General features: G+C 37.8%; 1 protein-coding gene across 1 annotated transcript in view; it reads right to left on the minus strand.

Moving 5' to 3' along the window:
* The window catches only part of ADAMTS19 (ADAM metallopeptidase with thrombospondin type 1 motif 19), a 219,007-nt gene that overhangs the window by 26,963 nt on the left and 171,676 nt on the right, over window positions 1-20,368 (minus strand). Inside the window, exons 17-19 of the mRNA XM_087816415.1 lie at window positions 19,519-19,676; window positions 11,336-11,489; window positions 654-789 (exon numbers count right to left, since the gene is read on the minus strand). Coding sequence (XP_087672541.1) covers window positions 654-789; window positions 11,336-11,489; window positions 19,519-19,676 — 448 coding nt within the window. The remainder of the gene's footprint in view (window positions 1-653; window positions 790-11,335; window positions 11,490-19,518; window positions 19,677-20,368) is intronic.

The raw sequence follows: 20,368 nt of genomic DNA on the forward strand, positions 1-20,368 counted from the left end.
ACTAGGACCCAGGTGAGGAATCTGGTGACCAGAGATCAGGAGTCAGGCAATTTGCCTTGAGAACTCTGGAGGAGGAAGTGAGGGTCCAGCTGGGGAGCCAGGAGGACCACACAGTCCCCATGGTTGAGCAGGGGACTGGGTCCTGGCCTGGCCTGCTTTGGTTTTACATCACCCTAGGCAAGTTCTAACACACCATTTCAAAGAATTCAGGAATGAATAGCTACATTTAACACAATAACCAGAATTTTGAAGTGGTGACCAATAGGTGACCCAATAATTTTAATGACCCCCCCCCCCCCCCCGTTAGTGGTTATTTTCACACAGTACAGAGCTCAGTTAAAAGTCAAGGTAAATCCTAGCCTTCATGCTCCAATATTCATTCCATCAAGTTGATTATTTGTCTTTTGTAGACTTTGCTTGTTTAAAAATGTATTTCTTTAAAACAAGTCTGAACTAAATATTGAATAACATTAAGATTTTATAAACACACACACACACACACACACACACACACACACGCAAACTTACATTTTGATTTAGATCCCTTGCATTGTTTTTAAGAAAATGTGATTTTGGTAATATTTGCAGTATGTTTTAAAGACCAGCAATTTAATGACCAAACAGTGCCTTTACGAGTGGTCGGACAGGGTTACCTAGTTTGGCATGGCTGCTCGTTGCACTTGCGAATCTGTGGCTCTGGCTTGGTTAAGTATTTGCATTTCTTGTTGTCCACGATGCTGATATTTTTGTTCATGATTTTTGTGCAAGACACTGTTGTCTTCCTTTCTCCTGAAAAGAGCAAATAAACATAAAGAAATGTTATTATAGGCCTTTATCGAATGGATTTAGGAGGCGTTCACAGGCTTGTACTAATTTTCAGAGATAGTTTAAACAATTTTAGGCTAGATCAATGAAAATGGTGTTATTTACATAACAAAACATATCTCTAGGCTTAAGGAATGGTAATTTTTTCCTTGTTAGAAATTAAATGGCAAGTTTTCCATTACAAAGGTATTGTGGCACCATAAGCTGGCAAGGTATTCATTAAAGGCTTGTAAAGGACTATGCCATCTTTACCATTAACTAGCACTATGTGGTAGAAAGATGTATTTGCGTAACACCTATGTGCCTTCACGGGAGCACATAAACCCGCATAAACATGCTGCACACTTTTCACTTGGTTGTACATCATCCGTGCTCTGTGCTAAGTTACGGAAAACAAGCTTAGAGTATGACTCAGACCTTTATTCTCATGGCCTCCGATAAGGACCCCAAGAATTCTAGAAATCCCCATTCCCTCATGATTGTCGTGTTCTCTATGAATAGCCATGGGTCCCTTACTGTTATTCACCAGATTTCAGAAAACTGCCTTTTCTACTTTGTCTGGCATGATAAAGCCTGATAATAGGAAGTAAAAGTGACCATTCGTTCGCTGTATTAATTTTTCGTAGAGCCCCATAAGCGCACTTACTTGACAACACTATTATTTTACCTTACACTTAAAAAGACTAATATATATGTGCTAATTTCTGTTTCTCTATAAAAGTCAAGTATCTCTATAAGATTTAATAATCTAGTTTAATTTACTGTTTGACACTATAAACTAATTAAGTCAATCAACAACTTTAAAGCCAGATAGATTAGGATTAAGAAAAAAATCACGAGTCTTCTAAGTCACTATTCAAAGGCCCAACGGTTAGGGTCCTATGACTAATGCAAGGACAATTAGGAAGCTCGGAGTGTTCCTGCCAAATAGGAGAGCCTGGGCTGGTGGCAGAGGTCATTCTGTCAATAATTAACAGAGAGGGAAGACTGGCATCAAGGGGAAAAAAGAGAGAGAGAGAAAGAGATACTTAAATAATTTTTGAGTATCTTTTACTTTGACTTAAGTGGGGGGTTCGGAGGCCACGTGGAAGGCAAAGAACAAGTTCAGGATCTTCCCTGGGTTTCCCTCAACATTGAGCGCAGTCCCAGGACAACTTGTAGTATGAAAACATGAGTACGCCTGTATACACATGTAGATTAACCAACAATGTATCTGTGGTTATTGCATGTCATGTAACCAAAAGCACTTAGATCTTCAGTTGTATCTTCTAGCATAGGCCGCACAACATTAAATTCAATCATAGTCATGTTTAATACCCCCCAACTTCACACAAATTTCAAATAAACTGCTCAAGAAGCAGAAATGACTTATGGTCATTTCCCCCCCCCCCAAAAAAACTGGCCCCACAGGTAGGAGATATCTGAATGTAAGAAATTGAGACACATTTTTGGTCAAGTTCCTCCTAGTTTCTAATGCTTCAGGTGTTCCTTTATGACTTGACGCATATATTAAATAGATATTATGCCAACTTTGTATCACGCCAGCATATATATTATTTCTACAATACAGTGATGCCAACCTAAAAGTGGGATTAAAAATGTTACATTTATGAAATATGAATGTTAGTTTTAAAATCCAATTTAAAGCCTTCATAGTCATAGAACACTCTTCCACAGAATAGATATAGTTGCATAAACTAATTTAAATAGTGGCTTTTTTTTTTGCCAACTACAGCACAAGAAGATGACAGACATTGTCCAGAAGGCTTTTGCTGAACATATACGTAGTTGTGGAATAAACAACTCAAGGCTAATTATACTCCATTTTCCTCAGGAAATATCTAACCTTAGTTATGTTAGCCCAGAGCTAATATATTGAGCTATTGCAAAAAATCTTTTAAGTATAAGTATTGATATATCAAAAGGGATAAAGCTATCAGCACCGCTTCAGGGAGCGCCTAAGTGGTGCTCTGAGGAAGCTTGAAAGCGTGTGAATGTGAATTGGGACATTTCCACAATGCAGCAAGGAAGCTCACATCGTAAGTTTTTTGGCAGATAAAAGAAACTTAGTCCTAATTTTTTAAAAAAATTTTGAACAAAAACAATAGAATCAGGACAAAAAATCTATTGCTGAGCTACAGACACTGAATGCCTATGAAAATACAACTAAGATCATAAAGCCATATGGAAATGTTATTGTTTGATTTTTTCTTTTATATATTTTTATGTCCCAGCCAACACAGGAAATTTCCATTCTAGCATTTAATAGCAGCATTTATAATGCATCCAGCTCTGCAGACCCAGGGATGAACAGAGTGAAGTCACTGGCCTCCTGCCTGACCCACGAGTAGCTGCAGGCTGTTGACAGTGTATTACTTGCTTTATGGCCATTTACGTCACCCCCGGGTCATTCCCATTAAATCCAAACTGGGGAAATCTGTTTTGATGTTTTGAATACAATTATGAATAAAATAAAAATAGCCATTATGCATTTGTCTCATTACCAAATTTGGGCAAAATCTGAAAATGTAAGGTAATTTTTATTTACTGACTCTTTCTAGATAGATACTCCATTGTGTTCCTTCTTCCCCAGGCTCAGAGATAAGCTGATTCTTTTTTTCTAGGCTCTGTATTTAACTCCTGAAACAAATACTTTTTATAAATCTATATTCTCTCCAGATCACATTTCTAGAACTTGCATCATAAATGCAGAAGCACGTCCTTGGGAGTGGGCCCTGTTCCAAAATGCATAATTGAAACTCCCTATATGTTACCAGACATTCCAAACTTTTAAATAGATACATAGAACTCTGTAAGACAGAGTCTATATATATTCATTTGTCTTCATAAATTTCTTTTAAATTATTTATTTATTTGTTATTGAACTAACAATGAGCAGCAAGCAAGGGACCCAAAAGTAAATACACTTTAATGGGGCTGAAGCACTTTTCTCTGAGCACATCTTAGAGATACATAAAATGCTGGTTCTTTTCTAAGTATAAATTTTTTAAACTTCAAGAACTTCCAAAGTCATGTCATTCCATTGTTTTTGTTTTTTTTTTACATTTCTATAAAATAATTTTTCTCAGGTTTTGGGCTTAATATTAAAATGACTGTTTTGTTTTTTATTTTAGAAAACAAGCTTTTATTTTGTATTGTGTGCTACACCCAATATATAACCCAAACTGATTTTGCCATTTTCATACACAAATATTTAAATGGGATCTCATAACTTTCAAGTTAAATGCAACTCCAGTGCTAGCATAACACTAAAGGACCTTCATGAACTAGTTTCTTTCTACTTTTCTGGTCAAATCATTTCTCATAGCTTGATCCTCCTGTTTTACACCATAGTAATAAATATTCTCACTGAATCCCAGTGCCTTTGCACCTATGCTTGTCCCTGGAAGGCTTTCTTCACCTCCACCTATCACTCTGCATACTGATTTTGTTATTATCTGTCCTCTACTAGATGGACAGAGAATTCTCTAAAAGCAGAAAGCACTCATCTTTTGACCACCCAACAACAAGGAGTGCACAGTCAGTATTGGTGAAGGAATCAAAGAGTGAAATATAAGCATAGAATTCAAGCCCAAAGTGCCTTCTGTATAAAGAGGTTCATCTTAACACCATGTTTCCTAAAATGGTGACAAATCATCTGCAAACTAAATTACAAATTATGAGGAACAGTTATCTATATAGTAAAACAGTTAATGGGTTATCATTTAGGTATTAAAATTCAAGTTTATAAAGGGTTTATGTTAACATAAAAATGATTCTACTAATTTAAAGAAAGTAGAATACAAAATTGTATTAATTTTATTGAAATAAAGTAATGCAAAAAGAAAATATATTTTGGTGGGGTTTTTTGTTTTGTTTTTTTGCTAAAGACATTTCTTTTGGTACATTCAACGTGGCTCTAAAATGGAAAAACAGAAACAAAGTACACCCCTGAAAATGTACAGGCATTTGTATCCCGAGATGTTTCCTCAACTTGGACCCAAAGGCCTGGATGCCTCCCTAGAATCTGGTCACGGGCACAGAGAGCTGTGTCTAGGATATCACAGTACAAGGCCAACATCATGAGAGTCGTAAGCTCGTAGGATTTGGACCCATATGAAGAATGTGGAGTGTCATCTTATGTTTTTCCCCTTTAAGTTGTACCTATTTAGATTTCCTAAAAGCATGTTCAACTCTTCATTTATTTCAAAAAGAGGTTATTGAATTTTAAGGTCCTCCTTCCAGGTTTTTTTCTTTAATTTATCCACTGGATCACAACAAATCTTGACATAATGCAGTTGCTGTATACAGTGTGTGAAATGCAGATTCCACATACAACCTCGGATACATGGAATGAATGCTACATCTCTAATGCCTCGGAAGGGCCAGATCACTTAAAACAGGTCTTTTATGTCAAACCAAAATAAATTCGAAACATTCCTTCCAAGATGTCTTAGGTGTTTCAGAACACTAAAGCAAAGTAAACATTTATTTCACAAGTACATTTTAAGCTGTTTGAAAACAAAAGGACTGATTTCAACGGCCAGTGTTAAAATACAAAATGATATATCCATTCAAATTTTTCAGAATTATCATTAGAATTGAAAAGATAGTGATGAAATATGTCTATATTTTAAACTGTTGGAAACATTTACTTGAGATCACCAGCATCCATTAGATATTTTAAGAATAGTATTTGTCTTAAAGAAAGGATTTTTATTTCTTTAGGTTTTTCATATCTTATAATAACTGATATTAGTAAATTACTAGAAATTCATAAGTTAACTTTATTTTAGATTATCATTTTAAAATGAAGTTGAACACACTGATGTAAAAGGTTGTTAGAATAAAAATTTAGCTATGTGATGCAAGTCAACTTTAAAAAAAATTTTCCCCCACTTATTTCTTGCAATCTAAGGCCTTACAATAGAATTCAAAAAATAACTTCTGTTAAACAATGAAATTTTATATTGCCTTGTGATACTTTATTTGCTCTTGCTTAATATTTTCCCTGTAAAGTAGAGTAGTGCTATTTTTCCTCTTTTCTGTTGAAGATAAATTCTGCATGAATCTGTTTCCAATGTTCTGTGCTTTGAACTTACTCTCATTTAATTCATGAATATGCTGAAAGATTACAAAGCTTTTTCTGGCTATAAAATCGACAATGCGAAGTCAGAAATGATGAGATTCCTGAAATCCTGTCCATCCACTTTATTTATGAACTGCAAGGAAAAATAATATCCAAAAGCCCAGAAATATTTTGGCATTGAAATGAGTATGTGCCCTATTAACATAGTCAGAGATAATTGAAAACTGTTGACTGAACGCAATGGAACACATTTGAAAGAGAGGCCTATTCAAGCACAAATTGTAGAGGCTGTGTATAATTAGAAGGACTATTTTACAAAACAAGTAATTTGAAATAAAAATAAGAACGTATCTCAATTCTTTTTCATTTTCATTTTATTTTAATTAAATGCATTGGGGTGCCACTGGTTAATAAGATTACATAGGTTTCAAGGGTACAATTCTGCAATGCAGACGACCCGTGCCTAAGTCGTCTCCTTTCATCGCCTCTTCAGCATCCCCCACTCCCGTCCCTCTGGTAACCGCCATCCCGTTGTCTGCGTCTGTGAGTTTTTGTTTGTTTGTTTATTTGTTGCTTTCCGCTTTACATCCCGCGAGTGAAATCATATGGTTCGTGTCCTTTCCTGTCTGACTTTAACAGAATAAAATAAAACATCTCTTTGAATCCAAAGGAAACCTATATAATCTCTAAGGACATGCCTTATTTTGTGGAAACAACATTTAGCTCCCATGCTGCTCTTGAAGAAAGTATGTGATGAGAAGGAAAGGAGACCTGAACGCAGGAGTCCTGGTTCGAATCCTGACTCCTCCCTCAGTGGGCATGTGACCTTGGGAAGTCACTTCATCTCCCTCCACTTTAATTTTCTCATGGTCATAATTCAGAAGTTATGCTTAAGAATATCAAAAAGGCCTTCTGACTCTGAAGCAAAAATAACTTATAGTGAACCACTCTCTCTTAAGGTTTAGCAATTGGCAACACATAATCTGGGTTGCAATTAATGTTATTTTTGGAAAACATTTAAACCTTAATAATTTGCTTGTTCATACTGAAGACGGACAAATTCTGAATGTTTACCTCTGATGCAGCTTTTATAAGACCATGATTACAAAAGAAAGAAAAAAATTGAGGATAATAAAGTTCACTGGGCAAAAGTCTTCCTGTCTAGAGTTTCAAAGGTAAACAGATTTTAAGGACGGTCTGTCAGTGCTCTAACGGAAGCCATCAACCTTTTCATCAGTCCACTCCCCCGAGCCTGCCCTGGGATGGGGGCTGGTCATTCTTACCTGAGTTACACTGCAGAGAAAATTCTACCAGTATAGATTTTCATTTCAAATAGGCCTGTCTATTTGTGGTTTTGTTTTTCATTTGGACAGAGGACATGAAGCAGAGCCCCTCAAGGGAAACGGGCCCTGGCATCAGTGAGTGGGTGGAGCAGGGGAGCAGGCCTGTGTGGATCTGGGAGCATCAGCAGGAGAGGACAGGAGGGCAGAGGGCCCCAAGTCACACGGCAATCACGGGGCCCCGGGAGACACACGGCCAATGAAAACTGCATGATGCCAAGCAGGACCGAGAAAATGTTTTCAGCTACGAGAACAATTTGAAATCCCTTCGTTGTAATTCCGCTATATCCCGGGGGTCAAGTGTGTCCTGCGATGCCTCCTTCCCCGCCCACAGCCTTCCTTTGCTCTGGGCGCTCCAGAGGGCCAGCGCTGCAGGCGTCAGGTGAGGAGCCAGGAGCTCTGAGCGTCCAGCGAAGCTGCTCCCTCCGGGCTCTGAGCCTCTGCATGCTCCTGCATGTTCTTTTCTGTCCCTTGAGGGCACTTGCTTGCTTCCCCAGAGCCCCCAGCGGTGGCCATTTCCTCGCTTGTTCCCCTGACAGGTAGTGTGGGTGTCCATGCTCCTCACTCACCCCAGCCGGTTCCCCTGCCTCCTAAACCTCCAGCCGGGATCAACGATGCAGACCGTTCTCCTTGGTGAGTCAAACTTCAACCTCTGGGCCACTCCCTCTCTCTAAGATTTCAGCCACTGCATTACTGTTACAGTTTCTGACACTGCTCCTAGCACAGTTTTGCAATTACGGCATCTGTATGAACGATTCTTCTAGCACAGGGCCTCTCCGCTCCTGGCCCTCTCCTCTTCCCAGAGATCTTGCCTTTCCCTTTAAGCCAATAACTCCCTTGGTCTCGTGATCACCAATAACTAGACACCCTCCATGATCTCAGCTCTATTTTCTGCCATTATCTCCTGGATTTCCAGCCCTCTCCTTTTAGTACCTTGAGTCTGAAAGTTCTGTAACCCCACCAGGTCCTATAATCCATCAATCCTAACACCTTCTCATTGTCTTTCAAGCCCTTCAGACTTTTATTTTCCTCCTTATGCAACTAAATTCCATGGCCAACCATTTTCTTAAATTTCTTATTTATTGATTAATTTGAGGAAGAGAGAGAGGGAGAGAGGGAGAGGGGGAGAGAAAACACATCGATTTGTTGTTCCACTTCTCTATGCACTCATTGGTTGATTCTTGTATGTACCCTGACCACGGCTCGAACCCACAACCTTGGTGTATCAGGACAATGCTCTAACCAGCTGAGCTACCTGACCAGAGCCCATGGCCAACCACTTTCAACTCCTCACAAACCACCTCAGGTCAATCATGTTCTCTTTTCATTTTACACTATTCACTTGGAAATTTCCAAACCTACTGCACAGGCGCATCTGCGCACTGTACACAGCTGGAGGGCAGCATCCGTTATAATGATTGCTGTCAAGCTAAATTCATGACCGTTAACTCCAAGTGGACCATCCACTGGTGCTACCACACAATTAAAAGTCATGTACCCGTTTATTCATTCTCTCCTTCTCATAAGTGACCTCTTCAAATTCCAATACCTCCCTTTCCGCCTTCCCTTTCAGCAAGGTGGCCTTTATTCATAAAATACATGCAACCAGAAGGGCACCACTGCAAGTTCACAGATACTGTTTTTTCTCCTGTTACTCGTGAAGGGCTGTCCATGTCTTGCCTGAGTCCCAACTGCTCCATTCCATCCCATCTTGCTTACTTAGGGATATCACTCCAGCATTTTTTTTGCTTTCTTTTGCATCTCTGGTTTTCCATTCTATTCTAGAAAATACGCAGTGGAGAACAATCATGTGTTATTTCTCCTACTAACAACAACAACAGACTCTTTGACACATACTCCCCCCCAAATACTGCCTTGTTAATAATCTGTTTTCTTCTTTCAGCAACATTTCTTGAGTTACCTTGAGTCACTGCATGCTATTTGTCTTGAATCCACTCCACTTAGTCTTTTGAGCCAAATAACTTCATTAAAATTAATTTTTACAGGGTCATCATTGACCATTTTGTTCCAAATATAATAAATATAATGTATTTGAAAATATATTTAGACATAATATTCAATCCTCAGTCCACATTTTTTCCTTTTTTAAATTAAATTTATTAGGATGAGAGTGATTAATAAAATTATGTAGGTTTCAAGTGTATGATTCTATACCACATCATCTGATATTGCATTGTGTAGTTACCACCGAAAGCCACATTACTTTTGCCTCACTAGCAGCTCTGATCCAGTCTGTCATTCCGCCCTTCTCATCTGCCTGTCTTTTCTCCTATGTTGCTGGCTACCTGTGTTCATCTGCTTTGCTGTTCCTTCTCATTTCTCTGAACTTGGAATGCTACAGTGTCCCAAGGCTCAGTCTTCCAACAGCATCTCCCTCTTTTCACTCACTCCTTATGTGACTTCACTTAGTTACAGCATTTTAAAATATCACCCATGTATTGTATATCTCTAACCTAATCTGCTCTCCTGAACACCGGACTTATTTACCCAACTGCCTACTTGACATCATACTTACATATCCAATAGGCATCTCAAATCTATTTTGAAAACCAACCTCTTTCCTAATCGTGCTATTCTATAGGCCTTCCTGTGTAGGTCAGTGGTAACTTCATCCTGCCAGTTCCTTGGCCAAAACCATCAGAGTCATCCTTGACATCTCTCTGATATTCCATTATCTAGTCTATCAACGTATTCTATTAGCTCTACTCTAAAAACATATACAGAGACTGACCACTTCCCCCTACCTCCATTGCTCCCACCATGGTCACACTCCTGTCATATCTTTCTTGGATTATTACAATAACCTCCCAACTGATCTCTCTGTTTTTATCCCTTTCCTTCTATCTACTGTCAACTCAGAAACAGAAACAACTCTTAAAAACATAAGCCAGAATAAGTCATTTCTGTACTCAAACCTTTCAGTGGCATCTCACATCACTTTTAGTAAGGAAGGCCATCTACCCCTTGAACATGCCATCTCTACTGCCTCAGGGCCTTTGCTTGGAACTCTGCCCCAGATACCCTGTGGGTGGCACCCACCCATATCAGATTTTTCATCAGTGTGATCTCATTAAGGCCTTTTCTGACTACCATATTCTGCACCTATCTCCTTGACATCTTCACAACTCTTATTTATTTCCTTCTCTTGAATTTTTACCCAAGGTACTTATCACAATTTGATTCTATAGTATTTATTTATGTGTATATTTTGTTTCCCTTTGCCCCAAACATTCTTCTTCAAATGCCAGTCTTTCTGCACTTTCAGCAACGCCTCCTGCAGCAAATTTAGGCTATCTGTAGCAATAGTCTCTGCCTAGAAAACAAAACTGATATTCCGCCTCTTTGTGGAAACCCATTTATATTATATAGGTAATATATATATATTATGCTTTTGTATAATTGAATACAGTGTTTCCTTTTAGTTTAGAAGGCATCTATCTGTTAGTACAGAGTTGTTGGAAATTTGCTAAGTACAAATGAGAACTGAAATACTGTGCTGTAGATACGTAAAATACAAGTATAAGTTGGGAAGCTCATGACTTGGGATCTTGCCTTGGCCTTAGTACTCACTGGTTCTGTAACTGACAATCCACTTAACCCGTGGTAACCAGCTGTCTCTTCAGTAGGATCATGTCATTTCCTAGTCTCTCATTTTATGCTGAAGTAATTTTATTCTTTTGCCTACTCAACTTCCACTATGAAAACACAAATAAAAAAGTAAAATATAAAAAGTGCATATATATGGCATAATAACCAGTATGCTGGCTAGGGAAGCCCCTGTAAGCAAATACATTAATATTTATGCAAAGTAAAGCAATGAGTAATCATATTAAGTGAGATATGTAACAACGCTCAATGGGCTTTTTTCAATTCACATCAAATTTTGCCTCAAAATAGTTCAGGCGTTTAGCCACTAAATGTGTCACAAAAAACTTTCAGTTTCCAATTCTTTATGGAGTTTGGAATTTCAGATAAGAGGTTGCAGATCTGTCTTAATTATTAACAGTTAATCAGAAAATAAGTACTGTTTTGGAAAGATAAATATTAGGAAATCCTTTACCTCCTCCACACGTGGCATCGCAATCTTCCCAGCCTGTGTGAGTCCACATGAAAAGCGGCTCGGGTGCTTTAGAGCTCTGGTTCTCTGGAGGAGGGTCTGATGGGACAGTGTATTCATAGTGAAGACCATAATTCTGGTCTTGAAACAGCAGCACCTGTAAGATAATATATAAAAGTGAAGACGGTAGATGGGTCAAAGTAGAGCGCAAAGTGAATCATAAAACCAAGAATGCTGATATCCTAAAACTCTTCTTGCATAGTATGCACGCTTCTTTAATAAATAGCAGAAATGTGGCATTATTGCTTAAATGTTGCAGTCGTCAACCTTCTGAAAGGACTGAAGTTCCACACTTGCCTCTGAGCTAAGGACATCATGAAGAAAAGCCCACTTGAATGAGGTCAGGTATAACAGATCATTTTCTTTCAAGTCAATGGACTAGACAGTTCCCCAAAGAATGCTACATGTATGAGGTGACTTAAGTGGGGGTGCGGGCCAGGAATATGTATCCTCTCTGACATCAAGATATAACCCACAATTTAACATCAAATGTAGCCTTTCCATTTGTATAAAATAGAAACATGAATAGAAAGTCCCTGCATCAGTAGAGGAAGAGGAGGACTTTGGGATTCATTTCACTCCATCTGGGTAGAGAACTTCTAAACCAGCTGGAGGAAGTAAATGGCATCCATGTGTGCTTACAGTTAACTTTCAATTTTGTCAAAGTTACTAATTTTCCATTCGAACGCTTGAATAAATATTAATTTAATAATGGGACAGTTATGTACACATACATATGTGAACGAACAGTGCCATAAAGGATGCACGAAAATATAAGAACGACTGAACTGGGGCTGCTCTGGACATATACAGGGATCCTGTCTGTTCCGTTCCCCCTGGTGTCCTGTGCCAAGCTCAAAACTGATCATCGTGGTATTTTAAATGAAAGAAACATACCTGAAATATACTCATTTTAATATGGGTTTTTAAAAATTGGTTTTTAGAGAGAGAGGAAGGGAGAGGGACAGAGAGACAGAAACATCGGTGAGAGAGAAACGTCATCGATCGGCTGCTTCAGGCACAGCCCTGTTCCGGGGACCAAGCCCACAACCGGGGCACATGCCCCAACCGGGAATCGAATTGGGGAGCTCCTGGTCCATGGGGCGACGCTCAACCACTGAGCCACACAGGCCAGGCTATTCATTTTAAGTAAAAGAATGACTAAGAATATATGTTCCTTTATAAATACATTTGCATAAAATATGTTAACTCCATGGGATATATCACTTCTATGAATCTGAGGATTTATGGAAGCTATCTATATAATATATTGTGATGCATAAAAACATATATATCTAAACTTTAAATTATGTTAAATTATTAAAGAATTTTGTTAAGATATTTAAGCTGTATCAAGGTAGTTATAATGATAGGTAATTCAGAGTTAACAATTCCATGGGGGAAAATTTAAATAAGCCCAAGGTAAATTTTCTTTACTTTTTTTCAAATTCAGTTCACTATATCAACAGAAATACTAAGATATATTTCAATAAGTGGATTGGGGAACTAGTGTGATGGCACTATAAGTCAACTGTATCAATAATAAAAATAATGGTTTTTAAATTCACATATACATACTGGGTACTAATTCTAAGTTCATTACAGTGTTTATTTTGGCTTTAAATATCTCACTTGATGTTGCCAGCTCTAGGTGACTTTCAGCTAAATTAGTTAACAAAGAGACTGATTTACCTTGTTTATGGACAAGGATAACCTATTGCATAGCTTTCTTTAAAAAGTTATTTTAATTTTTTTTAATACACTTCACATTCAATATTACTCTGTATTAGTTCCAGATATACAGGATAGTGGTTAGATAATCATGTACTTTACAGAGTGGCCCCCACATACCCACCTGGCCCCATATATAGTTATTATGATATTATTGACTACATTGCCTATGCTGTACTTTACATCTCTGTGACTATTCTGTGACTAACAATCTGTACTTCTTAATCCTTCATCTTTTTCACCCAGCCCCCAACTCCCCTCCCCTCTGGCAGCCATCAGTCTGTTCTCTGTGTCTATGAGTCTGTTGCTATTTTGCTTGTTTGTTTATTTTGTTAAGATTCCACATATAGGTGAAATCATATGGTATTTGTCTAGGCCCATCCATGCTGTCACAAAAGGTAAGATTTCATTCTTTTTTATGGCCAAGTAATATTCCATTTGTGGGTATGTACTGCTTTTTTATCCACTTGTCTATAGATGGGCACTTGGGTTGCTTCCATATTTTGGCTATTGTAAATAATGCTGCGATAAACAAAGCGTGCGCATATTCTTTCAAATTAATGTTTTGGATTTCTTTAGATATATTCCCGAAGTGGAATCGCCGGGTCATAAGGCAATTCCATTTTTATTTTTTTTTAGGAACCTCCACACTGTTTCAACAGTGCACTGGGGTTCCCTTTTCTCCACATCCTCAAACACTTGTTTGTTGATTTATTGATGGCAGCCATTCTGACAGGTATGAGGCAGTATCTCATTGTGGTTTTATTTGCATTTCTCTGATGATTAGTAATCTTGAGCACCCTTTCTTATGTCTATTGGCCAGCTGTATGTCCTCTTTGGAGACGTGTCTACTCAGGTCCTCTGCCCACTTTTTAATTGGGTTGTTTTTCTGGTGTTGTCTGAGTTCTTTATAAATTTTGGATATTAATCCCTTACTGGATGTATCACTGGGGAAAATCTTCTCCCATCCCATCCAGTATGTTGTCTTTCCATTCTGTTGAGGGTTTCCTTTCGTGTGCAAAAATGTTTTACTTTGAAGTAGTCCCATTTGTTTATTTTTTCTTTTGTTTCCTTTGTCCGAGATGTGTCAGAAAAAGAATATTGCTAAGAGAACCATCTGAGATTTTACTGCCTACCTTTTCTTCTAGAGTTTTATGGTTTCAGGTCTTAAATTTAAGTCTGTAATCCATTTTGAGTTTATTCTTGTATATGGAATAAGAAAGTGGTCTAGTTTCATTTTTTTGTATGTATCTGTCCAATTTTCCCAGAACCATTTATTGAATAGACTGTCTTTGCCCATTTGTATGTTCTTGCTTACTTTGTCATATATTGATTGAACGTACAGGCGTGGGTTTATTTCTGGGTTCTCTATTCAGTCCATTGATCTAAATGTCTGATTTTATGCCAGTACCATGCCGTTTTAATTACTATAGCCTTGTAGTATAGTTTGATATCATGGAGTGTGATATCTCCCACTTTGTTCTTTTTCAAGATTTCTGTTACTCTTCAGGGTCTTTTGTGTTTCCATACAAATTTTTAGATTATTTGTTCTAGTTCTATGAAATGCGCCATTGGTATTTTGATAGGAATTGCACTGAATCTATAGATTGCTTTGGGTAGTGTGGACTTTTTTTAACATTTAAAAAAATCTTTATTTTCTTTACAGTTTACATTCAATATTATTTTATATTAATTTCAGGTACAGAGCTTAGTGGTTAGACAACCACATACTTTACAAAGTGTTCCCCCTGATATTTCCAGTATCTACCTGGCATCATATATAGTTATTATAGTATTATTGGGGTAGAATGGACATTTTAATGATGTTAGCTCTTCCTATTGATGAGCACGGTATATGCTTCTATTTATTAGTATCTTCTTTGATTTCTTTCTTTAATATTTTATAATTTTCTAAGTACAGATCTTTTACATTCTTGGTTATTTATGGCATTGTTTTCTTAGTTTCCCTTTTTGATAGTTCATTACTGGTGTATAAAAATGCAACCAATTTCTAAATATTAATTTTGTATCCTGCTAGCACTTTATTCAATTTATTTGTCAGTTCTAGTGGGTTTTTGGTAGAGTCTTTAGGGTTCTCCAGATACAGTATCATGTCATCTGCAAATAATGACAGTTTACTTCTTTTCCAGTTTGGATACCTTTTATTTCTTCTTCTTGTCTGATTGTTATGGCTAGGACCTCCAGTACTATGTTGAATAAAAGTGTTGAAAGCGGACACCCCTGTCTTGTTCCTGATCTTAAGAAACATGCTTTTAGTTTTGCCCTATTGAATATGATGTTGACTGTGGGTTTGTCATATATGGCCTTTATTATGCTGAGGTATGTTCCCTCTATTCCCATTTTTCTGATTGTTTTTATCATAAATGGGTGCTAGATTTTGTCAAATGCTTTTTTCTGCATCGATTGATATGATCATATGATATTTATCCTTCATTTTGTTTATGTGATGTGTCATGTTAACTGATTTGTAGATATTGTACCAACTTTGCATCCCTGGAATAAAGACCACTTGATTGTAGTGTATGATCTATTTAATGTGTTGCTGAATTTCCTCTGTTAATATTTTGTTGAAGATTTAGCATCTATGTTTAGCAGGGTTATTGGTCTATAATTTTCTTTCTTTATAGTGTCTTTATCTGGTTTGGGATTAGCCCAATGCTGGCCTCATAAAATGAGCTTGGGAGTCTTCCCACCTCTTGAATTTTTTTTAGAATAGTTTGAGAAGGATAAGTGTTAGTTCTTCCGTGAATGTTTGTAAAATTTACCTGTAAAAGTCCAGCCCAGGACTTTTGTTTGTTGGGAGTTTTTTCATTACTGCTTCAATTTCATTAGTTGTAATAAGTCTGTTCAGATTCTGTTTCTTCATGATTCGGTTTTGGAAGATTGTATGTTTCTAGGAATTTATCCATTTCTTCCAGATTGTCCAATTTGTTGGCATATAGTTGTTCATTATATATATATATATATATATATATATATATATATATATTTTTTTTTTTTTTTAATTGATTTTAGAGAGAGGAAGGGAGAGAGAGAAACATCGATTTGTTGTTCCACTCATTTATACATTCATTGGTTGATTCTTGTATGTGTCCAGACCACAGATTGAACCCTCAATCTTGGCATATCAGTACAACACTCTAATCAACTGAGCTACCTAACCAGCGTCCATAATATTTTTTTATAATCCATTGTGGTATCAGTTGCTACTTCTCTTTCATTTCTGAGTTTATTTATTTGGGTCCTCTGTCTTTCTTTACAAGTCTGGTTATTACACAGGTATTTATTTATTTATTTAATTTTTCAATTTATTTTTATTGTTGAAAGTATTACAGATGTCTCCCTTTTTTCCCCCCATTGACTCCCCCCCTTCCCACTCCCATCCTCTCCCCAGGCCTTTACCCCATTATTATCTGTGTCCATGGGTCATGCATACATGCATATGAGTTCTTTGGTTGATCTCCTTCCCCCTCCCCCCCTTCACTCTGAGAATCTTCAGTCTGTTCCCTGTGTCTATGTCTTTGGATCTATTTTGTTTGTCAGTTTATTTTGTTCATTAGATTCCAGATATAAGTGAGATCATGTGATATTTGTCTTTCTCTGACAGGCTTATTTTGCTTAGCATAATCTTCTCCATGTCCATCCATGCTGCCCCAAAGGGTAAAAGATCCTTCTTTTCCATAGTTGCATAGTATTCCATGGTGTAAATGTCCCACAGCTTTTTTATCCACTCATCTACTGATGGGCACTTGGGTTGTCTCCAGATCTTAGCGATTGTAAATAGTGCTGCTATGAACATAGGGCTGTATGTATTCTTTCTGATTGCTGTTTCAGGCTGCTTAGAATATATTCCTAGAAGTGGGATCACTGGGTCAAATGGCAGTTCCTAAATTTTTGAGGAAATTCCACACTGCTTTCCATAGTGGCTGCACCAGTCTGTATTCCCACCAGCAGTGTATTAAGGTTCCCTTTTCTCCACATCCTCGCCAGCACTTGTTTGTTGATGTGTTACATAGCTTTTAAATTGATGAAATAAACATAAGTAATAGCTACTTGCCAACTTATTTAATTAAATGAAAACATGTCTATCTTTCCTAAAAAACTGCCTTTTTAGTAACGGAATTTAGATTGTCCTTGAATAAATAATGCCATTTAAAATAGAGACCTTGGCTACAAAACCATCAGCTCCTTCTGAAACCATTTGAAGTTGGCAGAATGCTTTTGCAAGAAGGAAAGTGTGACCGTGTTACAGTTGAGGGGCACAGACTGAGCATGGCAGGAGGTATTGCCTTTCAAAATGCAGTACTGGCTTTCAATCTGTAATAGTCATTAAAGAAAAATATCTTAGAAGTGCAGTTTCCCTTGGATTACTGAATAAATCCAGGTCACATAGATGCCTTCTTTCAGACATAGTTCACTGACTTTAATTATGTTTCATGCTTCCAGGAAAAACCTTGGTAATTACCAGTCAGATTAAGAATTCTGCAGCAAGGAAACTCCCTCTGCCCAGCACTGAGGTCTCACATCAACTGTTTTAAGATTTTGAATTAGAGGCTCAGTAAAAGACCTTCGGTCATGTTCCATAAAAAATGTAGGCTACATTCACATAAGGCAGGCATTTCCTGCAATCCAATAATTAGAAATATTTGTTGTTGGGAATGTTGTTATTTTAAGTGAACCCAGGGTGAACGCTTTGTAAAGTTTATAAATGTCTAATCACTGTGTTATACACCTGAAACTAATTAATATTGTATGTCAACTGTAATAAATAAATAAATAAATAATAACCCAATTATGGAAAGAGTCAGATATTGGGCATACAATGTTTGTTTAGTCATTTCGCCCCACTCTCTCCAGATGGGACACGGCACAGAGTGAAGTTTCCCGTTCAAATGAAATAATAGGATCCAAAGAAATTGTGGAAAGATGAACAAATAGTTATTCAAAGTATACATATACTTATGATCCAAGGCTGTCTGGTGTAAAGAGTTTAGATCTGAGCTTCAAATCAGGAGAGGCGGGATAGTAGATTGATTAATACCTGGCTTATTCTCAGCTAAATAACTTATTGGGAAACACTGCACACATTATGAACCTTTCTAATACTTAGTTGTTCAGTAAAATGGAGTAATAATAATACATGTTACACAGGCTTACTGTGAAGATTAAATGCTGTAATGAACATCAGGTACTTTGGACAGTGTCTGACTCAGTGCTAAATCCATCATCATCACCACCATCATCATCATCATCAAGATTTGGAACAGACAATCCCCATGCAACTCTCCTTGCTCCCTTTATCTCTGTTGGTAAAGCTTGTTGATTGCAGTTCTAGAAAACACTGTTATTTAAATGTGGTCCCTGGACTAGCAGTGGCAGCATTGCCTAGGCGCTAGTTAGTAATGCAGAATTCGGGCTCATCCCCAGACCGAATGAATCAGTGTGCCTTTTAGCAAGAACCCCAGGTGCTTTGCAGGCACATTCAAGTAGGAGAAGCAAATCGGCCAATACAAGATTTAAACCTCTAGTGCCTAGTCTAGCAACACAGATGTCTCCAATTGAAGACGAATTCAACTTAAATTCTGTGGCAATATTAAATAATGTGGCATACCACACTCCAAATAAAGAGTCAGCCGATCGTGTTTTAAAGTTGTTTTTGCGTGTGGACTTAAAGAGGTGTTGAAGTGTCTGAATTTTAGGCTTTGTCGCTGGGATGGAAAGCAGGCCAGCTGTGCAGTCAGCCCTCTGGCTCCTAAGCTGTTAGCACTGACTGCAGTGGTGAAGGTCAAACAGGGCATTTTAACTTGCCACTAGCTGGAGCACAGGGCCCCGTGGTCCTGCTTTTTTCACTCCAAACTCTGTTCTGCCTCATACCTAAGTCTTTCATTACATGGTAAGCAAACTTATCCCAAACATTCCAATTTTCATGATTCTTTACGGGAACCAATTAACCTAGTAAGAAAACAGAAGAGAGTAATTGGAAGCCCTGTTCAACAACGGTACCCAGAAACAGTACCATTTTATCAAAGGCATTTTACACAGATTGAGACAAGGCCCATTTCATGGATGTACACAGTGCTGTGATTTACCATATTACAGCACTCCCTTCACAGACAGCCACTCTGCTTAGTACTTCACCTCGACTTTGCGTCTGCGGGTCTCTATAAAATTTTGTTTCTCTTATAATAATTTTTGTTTTTATATATCACAATTAAAAACACATTTTAAAAATCCCTAAAAACATTTGCCTCTTAAGTGATTTTAAATGTCTACCTGACATTTCAAATTTGGAAAAAAGATTAGTGAAGGCACGGTGGGAATGTCCACGGCCAAAGGGAGCTGACGATGCAATGTTATCAACTTGCCCCTCATACCAGGAGGTGTAAAGGTGACGTAGTAGGACCTTTAGCAGAGATCTTCTCCCAGAGGCCTCGTCTTATGTAATGGACAGTAGTTCCCGCTAGAGTGAAGGCTCCAGAGTGTTCAATCTTCCAGTCACTATTGATAGACTGTTTCCCAGTGTCTCGGAGAGCTACAAAGAGGTTCAAAAACATGAGAATTAATCAGTAAGCAGCGTCAATCAATATCCACTTCACAATGACTTCATTAAAAGTGTTTCATTCATTTCTAAACCAATGGGTCAACTCCCTGACCCAAAGCATGAGGCATGACCTCGCTGGGAAAGTTCAAAATCACAGCAAGAGCCACAAGCTCTCCTTCTGTCCTGAAACCTTCCCACCTTTGTGGCTATATTTATCTTGACCTCCTCCAAACTCCTTTGGACATTTGATGGCTGTAGCTTTTACTTTGGTCCTTCATCACTCATTCTTTAATATATTCTTATTTTAAGGCTCCGTGTGTCTGAGTTGTCTATACACTGATCCTACGAAGAATGTGAGAGCCAGCATGGCATCTTTTACATGCTCCGTATCTCCCATGCCACTCAGGAAAGTGTGTCATTAAAGAATCATCATTAAATAGCATGTTAGCTAACAGGTTAAGATGACAAGGTTGGCCCTGGCCAGGTGGCTCAGTTGGCAGGAGCACCATCCTGTGCAATGAAAGTTTGAGAGTTTGATCGATCAGGAGACAACCGATCAATGTCTCTCTCTCACATCAATGTCTCTCTCTCTCTCTCAGATTAATATAAATCATATCCTCAGGTGAGGATTAAGAAACAACAAAAGACTGAGTTATATTTGTTACAAGAAATTTCAAAAATAA

This window comes from Miniopterus natalensis, chromosome 4 (assembly GCF_054644295.1).
Source record: "Miniopterus natalensis isolate mMinNat1 chromosome 4, mMinNat1.hap1, whole genome shotgun sequence".
In the NCBI taxonomy this organism is placed as follows: Eukaryota; Metazoa; Chordata; class Mammalia; order Chiroptera; family Miniopteridae; genus Miniopterus; species Miniopterus natalensis.